We start from the raw sequence: 17725 nt of genomic DNA, 5'->3' as shown, positions 1-17725 counted from the left end.
AGCTTCTCTATCTTGCTTTCTTCCGGAAGATTTACAGGTAGTTATTTAATTTATATCTATGCTACACATAAGCTAGTTTTTGTATAAAATGTGAGTTAAATTCTCAGGTTCATTTTTTCTTTATCAATAACGAATTGTCCTAGCACCATTTGTTAAAAAGACCATCCTTTTTCTATTGAAGCATCTTGCCAACTTCACTGAGAAACAATTCATCAAATACGATTAGCTCTATTTGTGGACACTCTATTGTGTTCCATTCTTCTCTGTCTATTCTTATACCTATTGTTGTTATTATAGTTGTATAAGTTTTGAAATTAAGAAGTATAAGTCCTCAAATTTGTAGTTCTTTCCCACAGTTAGTTTGGCTATTGCAGGTCATTTTGATTTCCACATAAATTTTAGGATTAGCTTGTCAAATTCTATACAAAAGTGTATTGGAATTTTAATTGGCATTGCATTAAATCTATAAAATAATTTGAGTACAAGTAATATCATGACCATACTGTGCCTCCAAAAAATGAACATGGTATATGCCATGTTTATTTACATATTATTCAATTTCTCTCAGAATTCTTTGGAGTTTTCAATATATAAATCTTTCACATATTTTATTAAATTTACCCCAGGTATGTCATGATTTTTTATGTGATTACAACTAGTATGTATTTTTTATATTTCATAAAATAACTGTTTGCTTCTAGTATATAATATATAATTGAATTTTACATACTGACATTGTATGGTAAGAATTTGTTAAATTTAGCTATATGTTCTAGCAGTTGTTTTTGTAAAATCCATATAATTTTCCAAATAGAAGATCATGTCATATATGAATAAAGACAGGTCTCTTCTTCCTTTCAAATCTGTATGTTTTTTATTTTTTTCTTGGGGTAGTGCACTGGTTACCCCAGTACCAATGGGGCACTGGGATGGGAATAACTATAAAGGATCAAAAAAGGAAATTTGGGGGAGTAATGGAAATGTTCTATAACTTAACTATGTATAGTTCATGGCTGTATACATTTGCTAAATTCATGGAACAGTATACCTAAAATAATGAATTTTACTACATGTATATTAAACTTCAATAAACTGCCTAAAGAGGGAATTTAAGAACAGTGATTATCAAACTGCTCTGTAATATCAATTGTTCTCTTACAGTTCCTGGTATATTTACTTTTTCAAACTAAGGTTATCTAAGCCCAAAGCACACTATAATTCTCAGATTTTACTGAGACTCACAATGACACAATAGTATATATACATACCAATGCATTTTGTTATTCCATCTCTGTCCCTACTTTTATCATCAAAGCACATCTTAGTAAAAAATTACAATAAGGGTAATGTTATTTGCCTTCAATAATACCTTCAAAAATTTGGATAAATAAAAACATTAATAGAAGAAAATTCTATAACATAGTTTTAAAAATTACATGGTTGAAAAGAAAAGTATCTAGATCAGTGGCTGAGAGAGTTCAAACAGAGTTGAGCGGATACTCTGAAGGTCACTTTTATGCAAACTTCAGGTAGACATTGTTACCTCGCATAACTTGCCAAACCCCAAACAAAACCATTCCATCCAATCCTAAAGAATATTTAGGGCAATATATATATATAAAATTCTACAAAGGTTCTATGCACTAGAGTAACTTTCCAGAAACCTACAACTTCCAGATGGTTCCCTGGGCCAGATAAGTCCTGAAATGCAGATGTAGCAGCCTCTCCAGAACATCAACTAGTTTCATCCCCTTATCCAATATTATCAACAGTCCCTTCCAACATGAAAATGTTAGAATGGGCATAGTCCAAATATCCCTAAAGAGTGAGAGAGAAAGATCAAAGGTGATGGTGGAGTCATACAGAGAAGGTTGGGTTTAACAAATAAGTATGAGTGCTGATTCTCAATTCTATTGATATTTCTTTTAGTCTCTAGTATCACAGAGCAGCTAGAAATAAAAATCTAAAATTGTGGAATTATAACCCATACCAAACTGTGAAATCTGTTCTACAGATTTGAAATTCATTGCTTTTTTGTATGTACATTATTTTTCACAAAAAAAGAAAAAAAAGGTGGAAGAGTATAACAGAGAAAATAGGCTATAACAAATTAGTATAATGGCTGAATCATTATATTGATATTTCTTTTGGTCTCCAGTGTCTTGGAGCAGCTAGATGAAAAATCATGGAACTATAATCCATACCAAACTTCAAAATCTGTTCTATAACTACTTGTTAAAATGTACTTGGAAATTTATTGCTTCTTTTGTATATATATTGTATTTCACAATAAAAAAATGCTGAAATAAAACAAACAAAAAAGATGTGGGCTATAATGCCACAAAAAAAAAAAGAATACTATCTGATAACAGGTACTCAAAATTTCATTACCTGTGTATCTGGATTTGAAGGAGTCAATATAGCAAGCAGCATCATTTTCTTTAATGCCCATCTGCTCTCCTAGAGATTTAGCTCCCATTCCATAAATTATTCCATAGCAAATCTGTGAAAAGTAATCATCAAATTCAGTAAGTAAAAAGCATAACTGCATAAAATGCAGATATTATGCAACATCTGAAGTTGAGCCAATAAATTCTTATTATGAAGCCAAAAAAAAAAAAAACATTTCAGAAAGATTCAAACTTTGGTGCACTTTTTATTTCAAAGTGAGTCAAAACAATGACTACATTTGTTGAGTTAGATCCCTAGAAATTGATAGCCAGTGAACATCTCTTCCACATTTAAGCACTACTTTTTGAGAGGAAGAGAGGGATGGAGAATATGAATATATGTATTAATTACTCAGGGTTCTCTAAAGAAACAGAATCAAAAGGATTTATGCATATAAAATGAGATTTACAATAGTCATTGGCTAACATAACCTCAGTAATTGGCAAGTCTGAATTCCATAGAGCAGACAGCAAGTTGGAAACTGATGAAGATGACGAATTCCCCAGAAGACGGTTGGCTGAAGTAGAGATAGAAACTATATGATGATACTGTGAGCCACTGATTGTACACCATGTATGGAATGTTTGTATTATGTTTGCATGTTAAATTTTATCAAAAAAAAAAGGAGGGGCGACATTTTAGAGAACCTCAGATGCAGATGCAGACTTCTAGAAATGCAGAAGCCCCAGGAGATGCCAGGAGCTGAGAGAGCTGAGAGAAGCTAAAGAGGAGCTGGAGCTGACAGAGATAGAGACATCTGGAGATGGTTGGAGTGCTGGCAGAGAAAGCAGATACCTAGACACGTACATTTCAAGATGCAGAACCCAGGGAGCATCGCCATGTGCCTTTCCATGAGATGCTAAGCAAGCCAGAACCCAGAGCTATATCCTGCAGGAGATAAGTGAAGGCCCACAGACACTTAGAAAGGTAGCCACTGGCATCAGAAGCTGGAAGCAATGGAACCAGAAACAAAGACCAGCAGATACCAGCCATATGCCTTCCCTTGTGACAGACATTGGCTTTTCTTGAGTCCAGGTTTCTCTGGATACTTTAATTTGGACACTTATATGGTCTTAGAACAGTAAACTTATAACTTGATAAATTCCCTTTATAAAAGCCATTCCATTTCTGGAATACTGCATTCCAGCAGTCTTAACAAACTAAAATAAATACCATGAGAAAGGCTCAGATGAATGTGGTTTCAAAGATCCAAAAACAGAGAAATTGTTCTTGGATAATTGCAAGTAATCATGATAATTTTTCTGTTTTTGAATCTTTAAAATGCTTCTCATTTATATGAGAAGCATGTTCATAAAGAGCACCTGCTTTGCTTGTTGCCTCAGATCATCCCCAACTGCCTCTGGCTCAATCATCTTCCATTCTGCTGCAATGCTCCTGAAAACATCAGCTCCAGTGTTTAATACTTGAATGAGACGATGATCATGGGATAAATGGGCCAAGATCCTCAGTTCAAGCTGAGAGTAATCAGCAGCCAATATCAAACCACCTGAAGTAGAAACAATTTTAGAAAAGCTGGTAAAAAGACATATCCAATTTCTGTAATATTGAGCAGGATGACAGAAATTTGCCTCTAAAAAAGAACTTGAAAAAGTTTTCAAGTAAAAAAACAAAAGAACTTTGAGATCATGTGTTCAAAGTTAAAATTTTGTTTTTAATGTGATGTAATTCAATTCTTAACATAGGTCTTTTTCTTTTTTTCCTTTAACTTTCACGTATATGTAATTTGTAGAGCCATCCTTAACACATGCCACTTAACCACTGCGGCAGTGCCTTCCTCTATTCCCATAGCACCTGGCACATATTCTGAAGTGGTTATTTCACAACTCTCTCATCTGAGCAATGTAGGGAAGGGAGATAATTTTCCTTTGCATTCTACAGAAAACCTGGCACAATTCTTAGTACATAGAAGGTCCTTAATAAATGCTTGTTGAATAAATAAATTAATTAATTAACGAGGAAACTGATTTCCAAAGTGTACAGATTTTAAGATTCAGAGAGAAATGTTTGCTCTTCAACAGTAACAAAGAGATCCAATGAAAAAACCAAGTGGACCAGAGACAGGCGACAAGTTATTAAGAGGATTAAGATAATTTTCCTATGGTTTTGAAAAAAACAAATTAGACATGCAGGGTTAAAGAAAAAGCAGGAAAAAACTGATATCACAAAGTACTACATCATATTTTTAAAACAAGGTGCTACAAGTCAAGAAGACTAATATCAAAATAAAAACAAGGTGTTCACAGAAACATGAAAACAAAAGAATCAAACACATTAAAGAATGCTCAACTTCAGGGTGGGCCACGGTGGCTCAGCAGGCAAGAATGCTTGCCTGCCATGCCAGAGGACCCGGGTTCGATTCATTTATAGTAAGCTAAATGCAAATTAAAACTGTAGCAAGAAACCAGCTTTCCCACTTATATTGCAAATATTCAGAAATTGAACAACACACTGTATGGGCAAGGCCGTGGAAACATAAGCACTCTCATAATATTGTTAATGGCCCATGCTGGAGATCCGGATTCAGTTCCCAGTGCCTGCCCATGAGAAAAAAAAAAATTAATAATAATAATAATAATAATGTTAATGGGAATGTAAAATGATAAAAATCCATTAGATGGCAACTTGGTGTTATTTGTCAAAATTAAGGTTTTTACTATGACTAAGCAAATAAAACCACAGATTGCTGCACTTATTATATGTGCACATATTAAAATGATTTATGTTTAAATTTTTTTACTGATGAAGACAAGTCTCCAGGAAAAAATTTTAAACCAATGCCTTACAAATAAGGTTAACCTAACCCTAGAGTAAAGGCTACTCTGTGCGTAACCTAACAAAGCTTTATAAGGTACCTCAAAATGATCAAGCTGGCATGTTAAGTAAATTGTCTGACAAAGAAAATGCTATACTCTATCAGTGAAGAGAACAAAATCTAAAGAATTAACAATGTGTATCATATCATAAAAAATTACCAGGCATATGAAGACTCAGGAAAATGTAAGCTTAACCAGGAAAACATTCAACCAACAGAAAAATAACCCAAGAAATTACATAGATGATAAAATTCAAAACAGCTATCATAAATACAGTCAAAGATTTAAAGAAAACATGAACATAGTGATAGAACAAACAGTGAATTGCAAGAAGGCAATGAAAACTATGCCCAAAATAAAGAAAATTCTGAAACCAAGAAATTCACTAGTTGGATATGACAACAGCTATCTAGGGAAAAAAACATCAGGAAACATTAAAATAGAACATTAAAACTACCCATTGATGGGCAGGCCACGGTGGCTCAGCAGGTAAGATGCTTGCCTGCCATGCCTCAGGACCCGGGTTCAATTCCCGGTGCCTGCCCATGTCAAAAAAAAAAAAAAAAAACTACCCATTGAAGCACAGACCAAAAAAACAAAAACAAACAAAAAAAGGACAGGCAGAGACAAAAAAGAAGAGAAAGAACCTCAGTGACTTGTGGAATAATACCACAAGGTATAATCAGTATCACATACGTATATTTGGAGCAATTGGAAGAAAGGAAGGAGCATGGGAATGAGAAATAGTAAAAGAAATAATGGCTAAAAGTATCTAAATTTAATGAAAAATATTAAGCAAACTCAGCAAACCCAGCCAATTCAAAAATCCAAGGAGTTCAGCATAAAAAACCACCCAGAGAGCCATACCTAAATCAAATTCCTAAAAATGACTAACAAGGAGAAAATGAAAAAGTATCCAGAGAAAAAGACATTATATTTGAATAAAAATGATGGTGTACTTTGTCTTATACTTTCTTATGACAAAGACAATTTCTTTGTCATAAGAAACTGTACAAGCCAGAAGATAATGGAGAGATACATTTTTTAAAGTGCTAAAAAAAAGAACTATAGACCTAGAAATCTCTGTCAAAAATATCCTTCAAAAATGAGGATGAAATAAAGAAACTGTAAGACAAGAAAACACAGAAGGAAACTGTCATCAGTACAATTACACTACGTGAAATATTAAAGGAGGCATGTCAGGTGAAGAAAAATAATAGAAATTTGTATCTACCCCAAGGAAGGAAGAGTGCCAGAAAATGTAAAAAGTAAACAGATTGAAAAGACACATTTTTATTCCTTAATTTTTTTGAAATACAATAGATTATTTAAAGCAAAAATATAGAAATATCTCTTAGTGTTTATAAGAATCATAAAAGTAAAATGTAGTACAACAGCACAGAGAATGAGAGGAATTGGAAGTACAGTATTATACAGTCCTTACATAATATATGAAGTGATATATTATTATTTTAAGGTAGACTGTGATATGATGCACATTCTAAACTTTTTACAAATCTAAGACACATACTAAATAATAGAGGAGATAAAATGGAATAAGAAAAACACTCATTGAAAAATTTAGAAAAAGAATAAAGAACATACTGCATTAAATTTTAGACTGGATCATTTGCATTCCATTTAGAATCATTTCAATTTTAAAACAAAAGCTGTGTAAAGTATTTCTGCACAAACACAACTTCATTTGGTAAAAGTAAATATTTTAACAATTGCATCAGGTGATATATTATTGTATTATACTGTGGGTTTGGGGCACATGCATTTTATCTAGTATTATAAAGATAACACCAATCTAATTAGTGTCAACAGACTGATTTAGTTTGAATGACTTTTTTCTATATACCAACGTAATATTATGATGTAGTCATTAAATATGTTAAGCTAACAGCATGAATTACAATAATATCTATGTGAACTGTAATTAGTAATAAAATTGAGTACTCATTATTTTAATATAAATTACTTCTCTATTTACAAAAATAAATATGAAACAATTTTAACATGTAAAACAAAGGCCTATGACTGATGCAGAATTGAGAGGAAAGTCAGAAACAAGTACCATGACTGAAACAGTGAAGAAAAAAGACCAAAAGCAGAGTAACAAATTTCCATGACAGAAGGCAATTGCAATTTGCTACAACAGAGCAATATAAAAAAAGTAAAAATCAGTTTGTTTTGTTTACTTCCTCAGAAAAAAAGTTTTAAAGGTAAGAAAATAGATAATCTTAGACAATTTCAGCAACTACATAGGAAATTTGATAAGAATTTTCCTCTCACTATTCAGAGATCAGAATTAAATGTCTAAAATAATTTTTACACTATTTTCGGTGGGATCTGAATTTGTAACACTGGTCAGATATAAAATCACTTGATTTCTTGCACATAAAAAATAATCATTTTTAGATGGAAGGAGGGTTAAAAATATTATTTGTTATGGAAATTTTGTTAAAAACGTATAAGAAAAAGACTAAAACAGGTGCTTTAAAAAACAAAAGATGTTCAAATACACCAAACAATAACTTATAGACGACAAGACCTTTCATACAATATCATAGATCAATTGACTCAAAATTTGAAAAATTGCAAATGCTTTTTCTTAAAAGATGAATTATCCCATATAAGAAGAACTGCTCAATATTTGGGGGTGTGTTCTATCTCAAAGCACTTCAAAATTTAGGAAGAAATAACCATTTTTGGTTTACAAAATCAAATGGGTATCATACATATTTTTGAATCTCTTACATCAAAGAATTTCAGCTAGATATTAAAAAAACTAGCTTCTCTCATGACAGACCATGATCCAGCTATGTGCTATATAACATACAGGTATCTTAGAATTTTAAACATGAGAATGTTTCCCTTATTGCTTCATTCCAATGTATGACACATATCAAAAACATCTGCACTCAGTTTGTTGAATTAACTCTGTGAGAAGTGTATTGATTCAGTTGTTAAAATTGTTCCACATATGTGTGCAAATGCTATGAACCATCACAGTTTATGGTGGACTGTTTAGAAATGGAAGACCAATGCTCTTGTGTTCCATGCCAAAGCTCACTGGTTGAGATATGAAAGAATTTTACAAAGATTTACTATACTATTAATTCTAATTCAATAGTTTTTTGAAACAGAAGGAATGCAAGCCAAATATTCCATAATCCAAAATGAAATGACAATGTGATTTAAAATTTTCTAACCACTATCACACAGCATATATTTGAAGCTCCAGCAAAGGGAAAAACCCATTGGTGACCTAACTAACAGACAGAAGAATTAATTTCTAGTTGAAACTTTTTAAAATAAAAATCAATAATAATTTAACACATTTCCTAACATGAATCAATATGCAATACAGTTAAAACGTAATCAACATTGTTACGTAAACCAATGGTAAAACAGGAAAAATCTGAAGAATATTATAATATTAATTTTTTTTTTTTTTTTTTTTTTTTTTTTTCCTTATATAAGGTTTAATAAAATTAAGGTTGGGGCCCAACACCACATGCGAATGGAAGGTATGTGGGAAGGTGGAGGCAGGTGGCACTTTGACCTCCTCTGCATCCTCCCGAGCCAGCCTCTCGTCCTCTCGTCTCAGCCTCAGGTGCACGAGTGCTGCTGAGAATTAAATCAACCTACTGGGAAGCAAAACCAAAAGACAAAACTCTAGATGTGGTTTAGACCTCTGCATGCAACCAGTCTGAAGCCCTGGATTCTTTAGTGACATAAACAAATCAATTTTCTCTCCCCTCTTAATTTAGCTTGAGTTTTATTTTTCTCTCGTGCAGGCCCAGTCTCTAAGCCCTGGAATTCTGGGCAGGTCTTTGAGGCCAGGACTCAGCAAGGGGCAAATGAAACAACTCTTCCTTCCAGACAGGATTTGAGCACCGACTAAATGCATGTCATCTAGTCCTGTTACGCCTACTACTTCCAACTAACACTACATCCATTACAAAATTACTGTTGTCATCACAACTACTAAAAGTGTGCAACTGTTATTCTCGTACTGCATTAATCATGCTGTCTTTGATTAAAAACGGAAGCACTACTACTCGCTTACCTCTGCAGCCCTTACAAAAGGGTGGAAGTGCAGTCGTTACGCGACTCCTAGAGCAGGAACAACTGCTCATGCTCAGAAGAGACCAGACTCACATTAACAGGTGTCTCAAGGTGCAGTGAGCGGCCAGGGTGCTTCTGCCACCCCGAAGCTGCCCCAAGGAGCTGAACTGACCCCCGCCCAAAGCCAGGGGTGATGCCACGGGAATTCGTGCCACCACCCAACCATGACTGATGGAATCAAGAACCGCACCTAACTCAAGGATGGCAATTCATAAACTCTCAAGAAATCTGTAGCCTGGCACCAAAGTATAAATGAAGGAATTATCAAAAATTTGCACGGGAAATAGCTAAAAAATGTTTGCTTGACGGTAGAGTCAGAAGTGGGGAAAATGCCAAGAGTGCGGTTCAGACCAAGACAAGCCGTCAGCAGGAGGGGGTCATGAGGGAGGAAAACGTCTCAGTAAACAGAGGCCACGGCTGGTCCAGAGGAGAGATGAGCCACTCACAGAGGGAAGCAGGGGTGCCCCTTAGAGAGCGCCGCGGCCCCTGGAGAGCCATGCGGGGGGCAGCACACCCTTGACGGACGCAGCTGTGGTTTCTTAAGGCGCTGCTGTTTCTGGCCAGTTTATTCTTAGTTGCACATTTTGGGGCACTTGAGGGGATCCTTACCCCCAAACAGATGTGACTGATGCGCCGAGTTAGAAGGCGGACCCTGGGCGCTGAGCTGCTGACATGCACTGTCACTGATAAGACATGCCTGTGGGCGGCCGGGAGCCCCGGGGCCCCCCAGGGTACGATCGCGGGGCGGCGCTGCCCGCAGACACGGGCTCATGCCCCAGCTCTGGAAGCAGCCGGGAGAACTGCCAGGCAAGTCATCTGTGAGGTGCTTTCCCCTTCCAAGCACTGCTTCTGCAGTGCCGTGCGATGAGGATGAATGTTCCTAACAAGACCCCACCAGGTCTCTAACCCGGGAAATGTACTCCAGACTCTCACACAGCAGAAAAATGAATACAAAAAAGATTTCAATGAACAAGGCTTGGAGGGCAGTATCCCCTCAGGAACTCAAAACCACCAGGCATCCTAAGTGTTCACGGACCCCCAAATTCTGCTCTTCACTGGAGTCTCAGTGCAGGCACATTAAGTTTGAGGCTGTGCCGAGAGAATGGGCTGAAATCACCCCGAGGTGACATTCTGGAAGCAGGAGAAGACTTATCCCAACGGATGCCGACTCCGAAGGGCCCCGAGGCCTGCGGCTATAACCTCAGATGAATCATTTATACGCTAGTGTCCCAACTCAAGTTCTGTAAGGGGAAACCTTTCCATAACAGCCCAACTTGTCTTTTACTTCTTTCCCCATTCCATTTACAGATACTCACCCCCAGGGAAGAGTTAGCTGAAAATATCCTTGCCCCACAAGCATATGCTTGGGAAATTGGTGAGAGAATAATTGACAGCTGAGTGTTCTAACACAGAAATTGCCTGAGTGAGAAATGAATTGGTTTCCTGGAGCCTGGACCTGTCCCCAAACCGAATTTCACTATATTAAAAGAGCAGCCATTCTCCAATCTATCTAGGAGTGCAGACTGGGGAATTACGCTCTGTTGCCATGGTATCAGAAATACTAGAGAAAGAAAGCAACAAATGCTTTGCAATGGATACACCTACGTGACAGATTTTCCCATATTCTTTGTAACGGGAAAAGTAATAGAAGAAAAAGCACACTCTTGCCATAATTTTTCCATATCCATAGTTTCTTTCAACAAACGGTCTTTTCAAGCCCTCCTCATGCTGTGGTGTGTTTATACTTCTCTGCCTTCTTGTACATCTCTTTCAAATGGTTCTGTGCTTAAGTACGTAGATTCAAAAATAGAACACTAGCCACAAAATCGCATTAACATATTCTCCTTAGAGTTAAAATTGAGTTAACAATGAATTACAAGCTTCCTAGATGTGTTATTTTTCATAGCAACGTTGTTTTGGCACTTACCTAAGTTTCAAATCTGCAGAGGCACACACGGAAAGGGTGGGTTTCAGGCGGCTCCTGGTGGGAAGTGTCCAGCAGGTCTCTTTCGTCCAGGTGGGATGTGGAGGTCAGGAGGCGGTGTGGCATGATACCTCTGCTCTAAGGAAAGCTTTCTTCACTAGAAAAAGCTCTCCTTTTGAAAAAAATAATGTAGGACACCCAGCTATTCCAGTGGCTCCTACACAGGCATACACATATTCTGGGGAGGGCGGACCTGCTCCCTTGCCCCTCACACCCTGTTTCCTGTGCTGAACAAGTCCGAGTTCCTCTCCTCAGCTCCTCGGACCTTTCAACAGCTTCCATTATCTGTGTTGTGTTATTCAGCCATCAGATGGCCAGTTCCATATATCAGTACAGTTGATGAACTCCGATTCACTCTGAGCATCATGTTTTCCCTTGCACTGAAGTCAGGAATCAATGGAAGGTGAGTTGGCTTTGGCCTGCTGCCCTAAATGTCTCTTGCTGGGCTACTGAATTGATGTTCAAACAACAAAATGCCCCACGGATTTCACTCCAGGGACTTTCAAATGTCCTTCCTTGGAGTGGTAAGAGTCTTATGCATTGTCCAGCCCCCAATTTTTATTTTATATACTGGAAAATTGATGAACAGCTAATAAAGAGATGGGCCATGAACCTAGGTCTCCTAAATCGCTGCTTTAGTTTCGGTCGGCCCAGCCAGCCCTGGCACAGTGATCGTGAGGGCAGAGGGCGGCGCGGCGAACAGGGTGCAGCCTCAGCTCTGTGTCGAGCTGCTTACACTTCTGTCGGACACAGGGACGATGAGGATTGTGTTTGGATGTTGTCTCTACGCCTTATACATATCTAAGCTGGGATGGGGGTGACAAACATAATAGGTCTAATAATGTCTAACCTTTAATGCATGTCTCAAGGTGTCCAATTTTGTGATGGACACTTTACGTATGCCTCCACTTCTTACAACAGACCTATGTGGTATTTACTAACATCCCCATTTTATACGTGAAGGACTTGAGACTCAGGTGGATCACACGAGCCCCTGTCCTAACAGTTAAGGACTGGAGTAGAGGCATAGCGAATTCCAAAGTCTAAACTCTTTCCACCCAGCTCACTGTGCTTCTGGGATCCTTCTTATTGCTTTCTCATGTTTCCAGCCTTTCTGTGCATATTGATATATAAAACACGCAAACTAGATGTACAGTCAAAATCAATGACTTCAGAGCCTTAGCAATTTAAACCCATAACAACAAAGAATGATGGACCTGTAAAATGTCCTAGCCACTGCGCAAATTTTGGAAAACGCCAGTCATTACGGCATTGGGCCGGAGGGATGAAAATGCATTTTTTCCTTAAAGGAACTGGTATCAGGATGTAGTGCACAGGATGCGACCTCTGAAGTCACACAAAAACGGCTTCATCTCAACTTTACCTGCCTCATTGTGTAGTCTTGGCCACTCTTCCCAAAACCCCATAGAGTCAGTTTTCCCACAGATGGACATGGGGCTGGAGGGCTGGGGAGGGACGGAGCGAGAGCAGGTTAAGTGGACTTCAGTGACTGCTTCGCCCCTGAAGGAGGCAATTCTCTCAGTGAGGAGGCCCACAAGGACGGGCTTCCCAGAAGAGGTACGGCCGGAGCTGGGGGGCGGTGGCTCCTGAGTAACACCCATAACGACGGACTGATAAGAGGGAGGGGTAGCGCCAACTCCCCACTGCATGGAGCCGCTCGCCTCCTCTTCTTAATCCGGAGAGGAAAGCACAGTTCTCTTCTGCAGGTAGCGACAGAGGACACAGGGTGATACTCAGGGTGAAAGAGGGTCCCTGAAATCAGCGCTGAGTGTCATGTCAGCCTCACCTGTACACGGCTGCCTTCTCTTTGGGGTGCCAAGGACAGGAAAGAGGTCACAGCTGAAAGGTTTAGGAGGCGAAAGGGTGAGAAAGAAGGAAGGTAGACCGGAAAATTTAAACCAGGCGGATTTCTTTCTGTGCTCCTGAGCTGAGCGCACCAAACCCAAGATGGAGGGAAGTGAGTCAGCGCCTGGGTAATGGCGTGGGCGGTTTTTAAGCAAGGGGGTCAGGTGATGTCTGGACGGCTCCGGAAGTCAGGTGTCTGGAAGGGGCAGTTCTCTCTATAATATTAATTTTAAATTTGCTTTTCAGTTAAGTAATTCAGTTTAGATTCCCTTTGAACTTGATGTTATAATAACATAAGAATGAGACATAATAGTGAATTTATTTATCTTGGACAAGACATAGTTTTGAAACTGATACACGGCTGCTTAAAAGTCTATTCAATACTTCTAAAAAAGATGAACCAGTTTTGTCAATGTGGATGTAAGTCAAAATAGAAAATGTTGGGTGGGCCATGGTGGCTGAGCAGGCAAAGTTCTTTCTCACCTGCCATACCGGAGACCTGGGTTCGAGTGTCGATGCCTGCCCATGCAAAAAAAAAAAATTTTTTTTTTGGTACTGTCTTAGTTTGCCAGGGTTGCTATGAAAATACCACAGACTGGTTGGCTTAAGAAATAGAAATTTATTGTCTCATGGTTTTGGAGGCTAAAAGTCCAAAATCAAAGTCTCAACCACCTATACTTTTCCCCAGATTGGTAGGAATCCTGGTGCCAGCTTGCCACATTCCCTGGCTTGCATTTCTGCCTCTGCTACACGACACTTTGCTTCATTCTCCGATTTCTTCTGACTACTTCCTTTGTGTTCAATTTCCTTTGCTTATAAGGACTCCAATAATATGGACGAATGCCTACACTGATTCAATTTGGCCTCATCTAAATAGGATCTTTAAGATCCTATTCACAAGAGTCCATACCTTCTTCAATAGTCCTATTTACAAATAAATGGGTTCACAGGACCAGCGGTTAGGATTTGAACATGTCTTTTCTGGAGGACGTGATTAAATTCCCAGAGGTACTCAATTCAATTACTGAAAATTCTAAAGTATGTTAGAAACAACTAGAGCATGCAAATCTATTTTTTCAACTGCAAATTTTATGAAATCTAAAAACAGGTCAAGTATTTCAAATGAAAAATCTAGCAACTAAACTGAGATGTACTATAAAACAGACCATATTTAAAAGACATCATATGAAAAAAATGTAAGACATTTAAGCAATAATTCTTATATTGACTACATGTTGAAATAATATTTTGAGTACATTGGATTAAACAAAAAAATAACATCAAGATTAATGTCAACTTTTTTCTCCTATTTCAGTGTGTGTGGAAGAGAGATTTGACACAGAGGTAGATTGAAACGCTCTATCTCCACCTCTAGGAACACCTGGATTACTGGCCAAGATAAGGGAAACAGTATTTATGATGAGTAGCTGAAGATCTGAAACTCTCCTACAGATCCCCAGATTCAGTTTCTTTACAGATGGCTTCCAACTGGCTAATGATTAAGTCAGCTTGGCTTAATTATATGATCAGAAATGCTGATTTGAAGCCCTCTTTAAACCTAAATTATTCTAACAGATATAATTGGTTGGTCAAGCTAGGGACAAAGATAATCCTGTTTGAATTAAGACCTCTGGGGAGTTTGTACATAGGATGTCTCTGGATCCAAAATTCCCTTGCCTGCATTTTCTTTCTTTGACTGCACTATATCCTTTACCTTTAATAAAAATCTTTAATATTAATATGCTCTGTGAAATCTGTTAAGACGTTTCAAATATTCAAACTGGGGAATTCTTTACAATGTGACTACTAGAAAATTTAAATTCTAAATGTCCCTCACACTGTATTTCTATCAAACAGAACTGCTTTAAATCCCAGTCAGCTTCTGGATTATCCCTCACTCATAAAAGAAAAAATCCAGGAATGTGAAATGTCTGTTAGGAAACTATCCATACATCACACAGACTTCTTAGAAACTCTCTTAGACAACTCAGACTGAATTTTGTTTGTCGATTTAATTATACTCAAAAAGCATAACTGGAAATTGTGATATTCCTTTCATAGGCCAAAATTCAACCTTGAAATATAAGTCTCTCACAGAACATAAATCTATTCAGATGGTTTCTTCCATTTGCCCAGACCTGCCAACTGGCAAAAGATAAAAAAAAACAAATATGTATGCCAATAGTAGATATGATTTGGGAGTCAGACCATGACTTCAAAATATTCTGGTGACAAAGAAGCTAGGAAAAACGAAGATAGCCTTGGGTGTCACCTCACGCAATCAGAAGTAGCAGGGGGGGGGGGGGAAGAAGAGCTCAAAGCAGAGTCGGAACGAGAGACAGAATAAGAAAAACAGGCTAATATTGTGACCTTAGAGGTCAAGGGAGGAGAGAAATTGAGGAAAGAGAGAAGTCGCGGATGAGGATTGAGAAAATACCACTGGGTTTTGTAAAAAGATTTACAATGGCTTTGGAAAATGTGGTTTCAGCAGACTGCTGATTATGAGCATACACAAGAGGAGTTTCATACTGAGCTAATAACAAAAATAGTGATAACTTCACAAAAATAGTGATAACTTATAAACCCAGCAACATAAAGGAGAAAAACAAGCTCAATTGTACAAAGGAAAGATTGAGAGATCAATGCATACTTCCAAGATTTATTCAAAATTCAAGTTTTACTGGAGCTTTGAAAACCATCCCCACTGAATGAAAAGCTCAAAAACTATCAACCACTTTACCTGGAAAAGGCACAAAGGCATGTCGCATGCTAACAGAAAATGGCATTCCTCTATCTGATCCTCTCTCCTCCATCTGTGCCTGGGGTCCAGGGTTCAAGTTATAACCCTTTTTATTTCCTCCTCTGTGGCGAAAACAAGATCATCAGCTGGATATGATGTAGTCTCAAATATATTTAAAAAACAGTCTGATTCTCAGTAAAGACAATATTTCCATCTAATAAATATAGAAACAGCATTGCTATTCAAGACTCACTTTCAAGTTGAACACTACTAGACCTCTTTTAGTAAATATTCAATTATACATTCAATAAAACATTTCTGTAATAGCCTTTCCTAAGCATTTCTGAGATAACTCACTCATATTAGCTCTACTCAACAAATCTCTCCAATTATATTTAATATAAATTATCTCTATGCTTCTTCTATTTTTTTATGTATATATGGAAAAGGGAGGTAAAGGGTTGTCTCTGACATAGTGAAACTCTTCCCTTTAGTATTTGACAAATATTTGGTGGTTTTAATAAATGGCCCAATTTTCAGTCTTTCACACCAATTAGTTTTTATAGACAGATTCAGAATTTGAAACGTGTAATGTTTGGAACAGAGAATTTAAATAATTTCATTATTTTGTCCAATAGGCTATTTTTGAGACATTCAAACCCACAAAAACATATTAAGACGAACACAGAGAAGTAGAGTCTACCTGACCACGGGAAGTAGGGCTCTGCCTAGGGCATGGGAAGGTGGGCTTTCCCCTACTAGTGTGGGCATCTTGATCTCAAAGTCTCTTGGTACGTTCTGAATATTTGGTTCTGTGAAGGTTATTCGTCCTAAAATCAAGCAGAATGAAGGAATTAAAATTAGGGAGAGAAAAAAAACCCTGACATATATTTTAATAGTAATTGCATTTTTTTTGTCTTAAAAATGCATGCTCTGGTGTGGTGTAATGGTAGCTCTGTGCCAGAGTTCTTGCCTGTCATGGAGACCCAGGATCAATTCCCAATGCCTGCCCATGAAAAAAAAAGCATGCTCTGCATTGCTAAATCAACTAAACTGATGGTTAAATGATTCATTTTTCATCAAGTTCATGTAACTAATGATGACATAAAATAATTTAAAAATCAATCTCAATATATGAATCAGCTGTAATACTATGTTTTACATTAATCTAGCTCTCTAGAAAACAATCTCTAAGAAGTAATTGGATAAAGTGAACTATTCCTATGCTAAATATATGAGTACTGGAAGTCAGCACTATCAAATAAATTAACAGCCATATATATTACAAAAGGCTAATCAATTGGATCCTTGGAGAAATGACTATAAAAATCTACAAGCCAGGAATGTACAAAATACAGAGAAGAGGATTGGGAACATAAGAGCAATTGAATGATGAAGAGAGACAACTGGGATCAGAGGATCAGCTAACGCAGGAGGCAGAGTAACAGTGAGACATGGCAACTTCCAAGGTATCACCTAGCCCAAATTCTTCATCAACATTATCACTCATCAAGAAACTAAACAGTAGCACTGACGTGGTTGTTACTGCAATGTTTATGACATGTACAGTGACAATAAAACCTTGTTTTATATTTTCTCCACTGTAACAGACTCAACCAACTAATATATAGTTTCATCTTTTGATGAATCAGACATTTCAAACCTTGGGCATTTTAATAAAATTGTTTATCATATAAACCCCTAGTATTATGA

General features: G+C 37.3%; 1 protein-coding gene across 4 annotated transcripts in view; it reads right to left on the bottom strand.

The window, feature by feature from the left end:
- POLQ (DNA polymerase theta) overlaps positions 1-17725 on the bottom strand; it is a 195658-nt gene that overhangs the window by 37610 nt on the left and 140323 nt on the right. For all 4 annotated transcript variants that reach the window (XM_077118198.1, XM_077118200.1, XM_077118199.1 and 1 more), the window contains 4 exons: positions 16716-16842; positions 16013-16134; positions 3774-3958; positions 2392-2503 (listed from right to left, as the gene is read on the bottom strand). In XM_077118198.1, coding sequence (XP_076974313.1) covers positions 2392-2503; positions 3774-3958; positions 16013-16134; positions 16716-16842 — 546 coding nt within the window. The remainder of the gene's footprint in view (positions 1-2391; positions 2504-3773; positions 3959-16012; positions 16135-16715; positions 16843-17725) is intronic.

The sequence above is a fragment of the Tamandua tetradactyla genome, chromosome 10 (assembly GCF_023851605.1).
Source record: "Tamandua tetradactyla isolate mTamTet1 chromosome 10, mTamTet1.pri, whole genome shotgun sequence".
Lineage (NCBI taxonomy): Eukaryota > Metazoa > Chordata > Mammalia > Pilosa > Myrmecophagidae > Tamandua > Tamandua tetradactyla.
The sequence above is the reverse complement of the archived record's forward strand: the minus strand, read 5'-3'. Positions and strand labels throughout refer to the sequence as shown.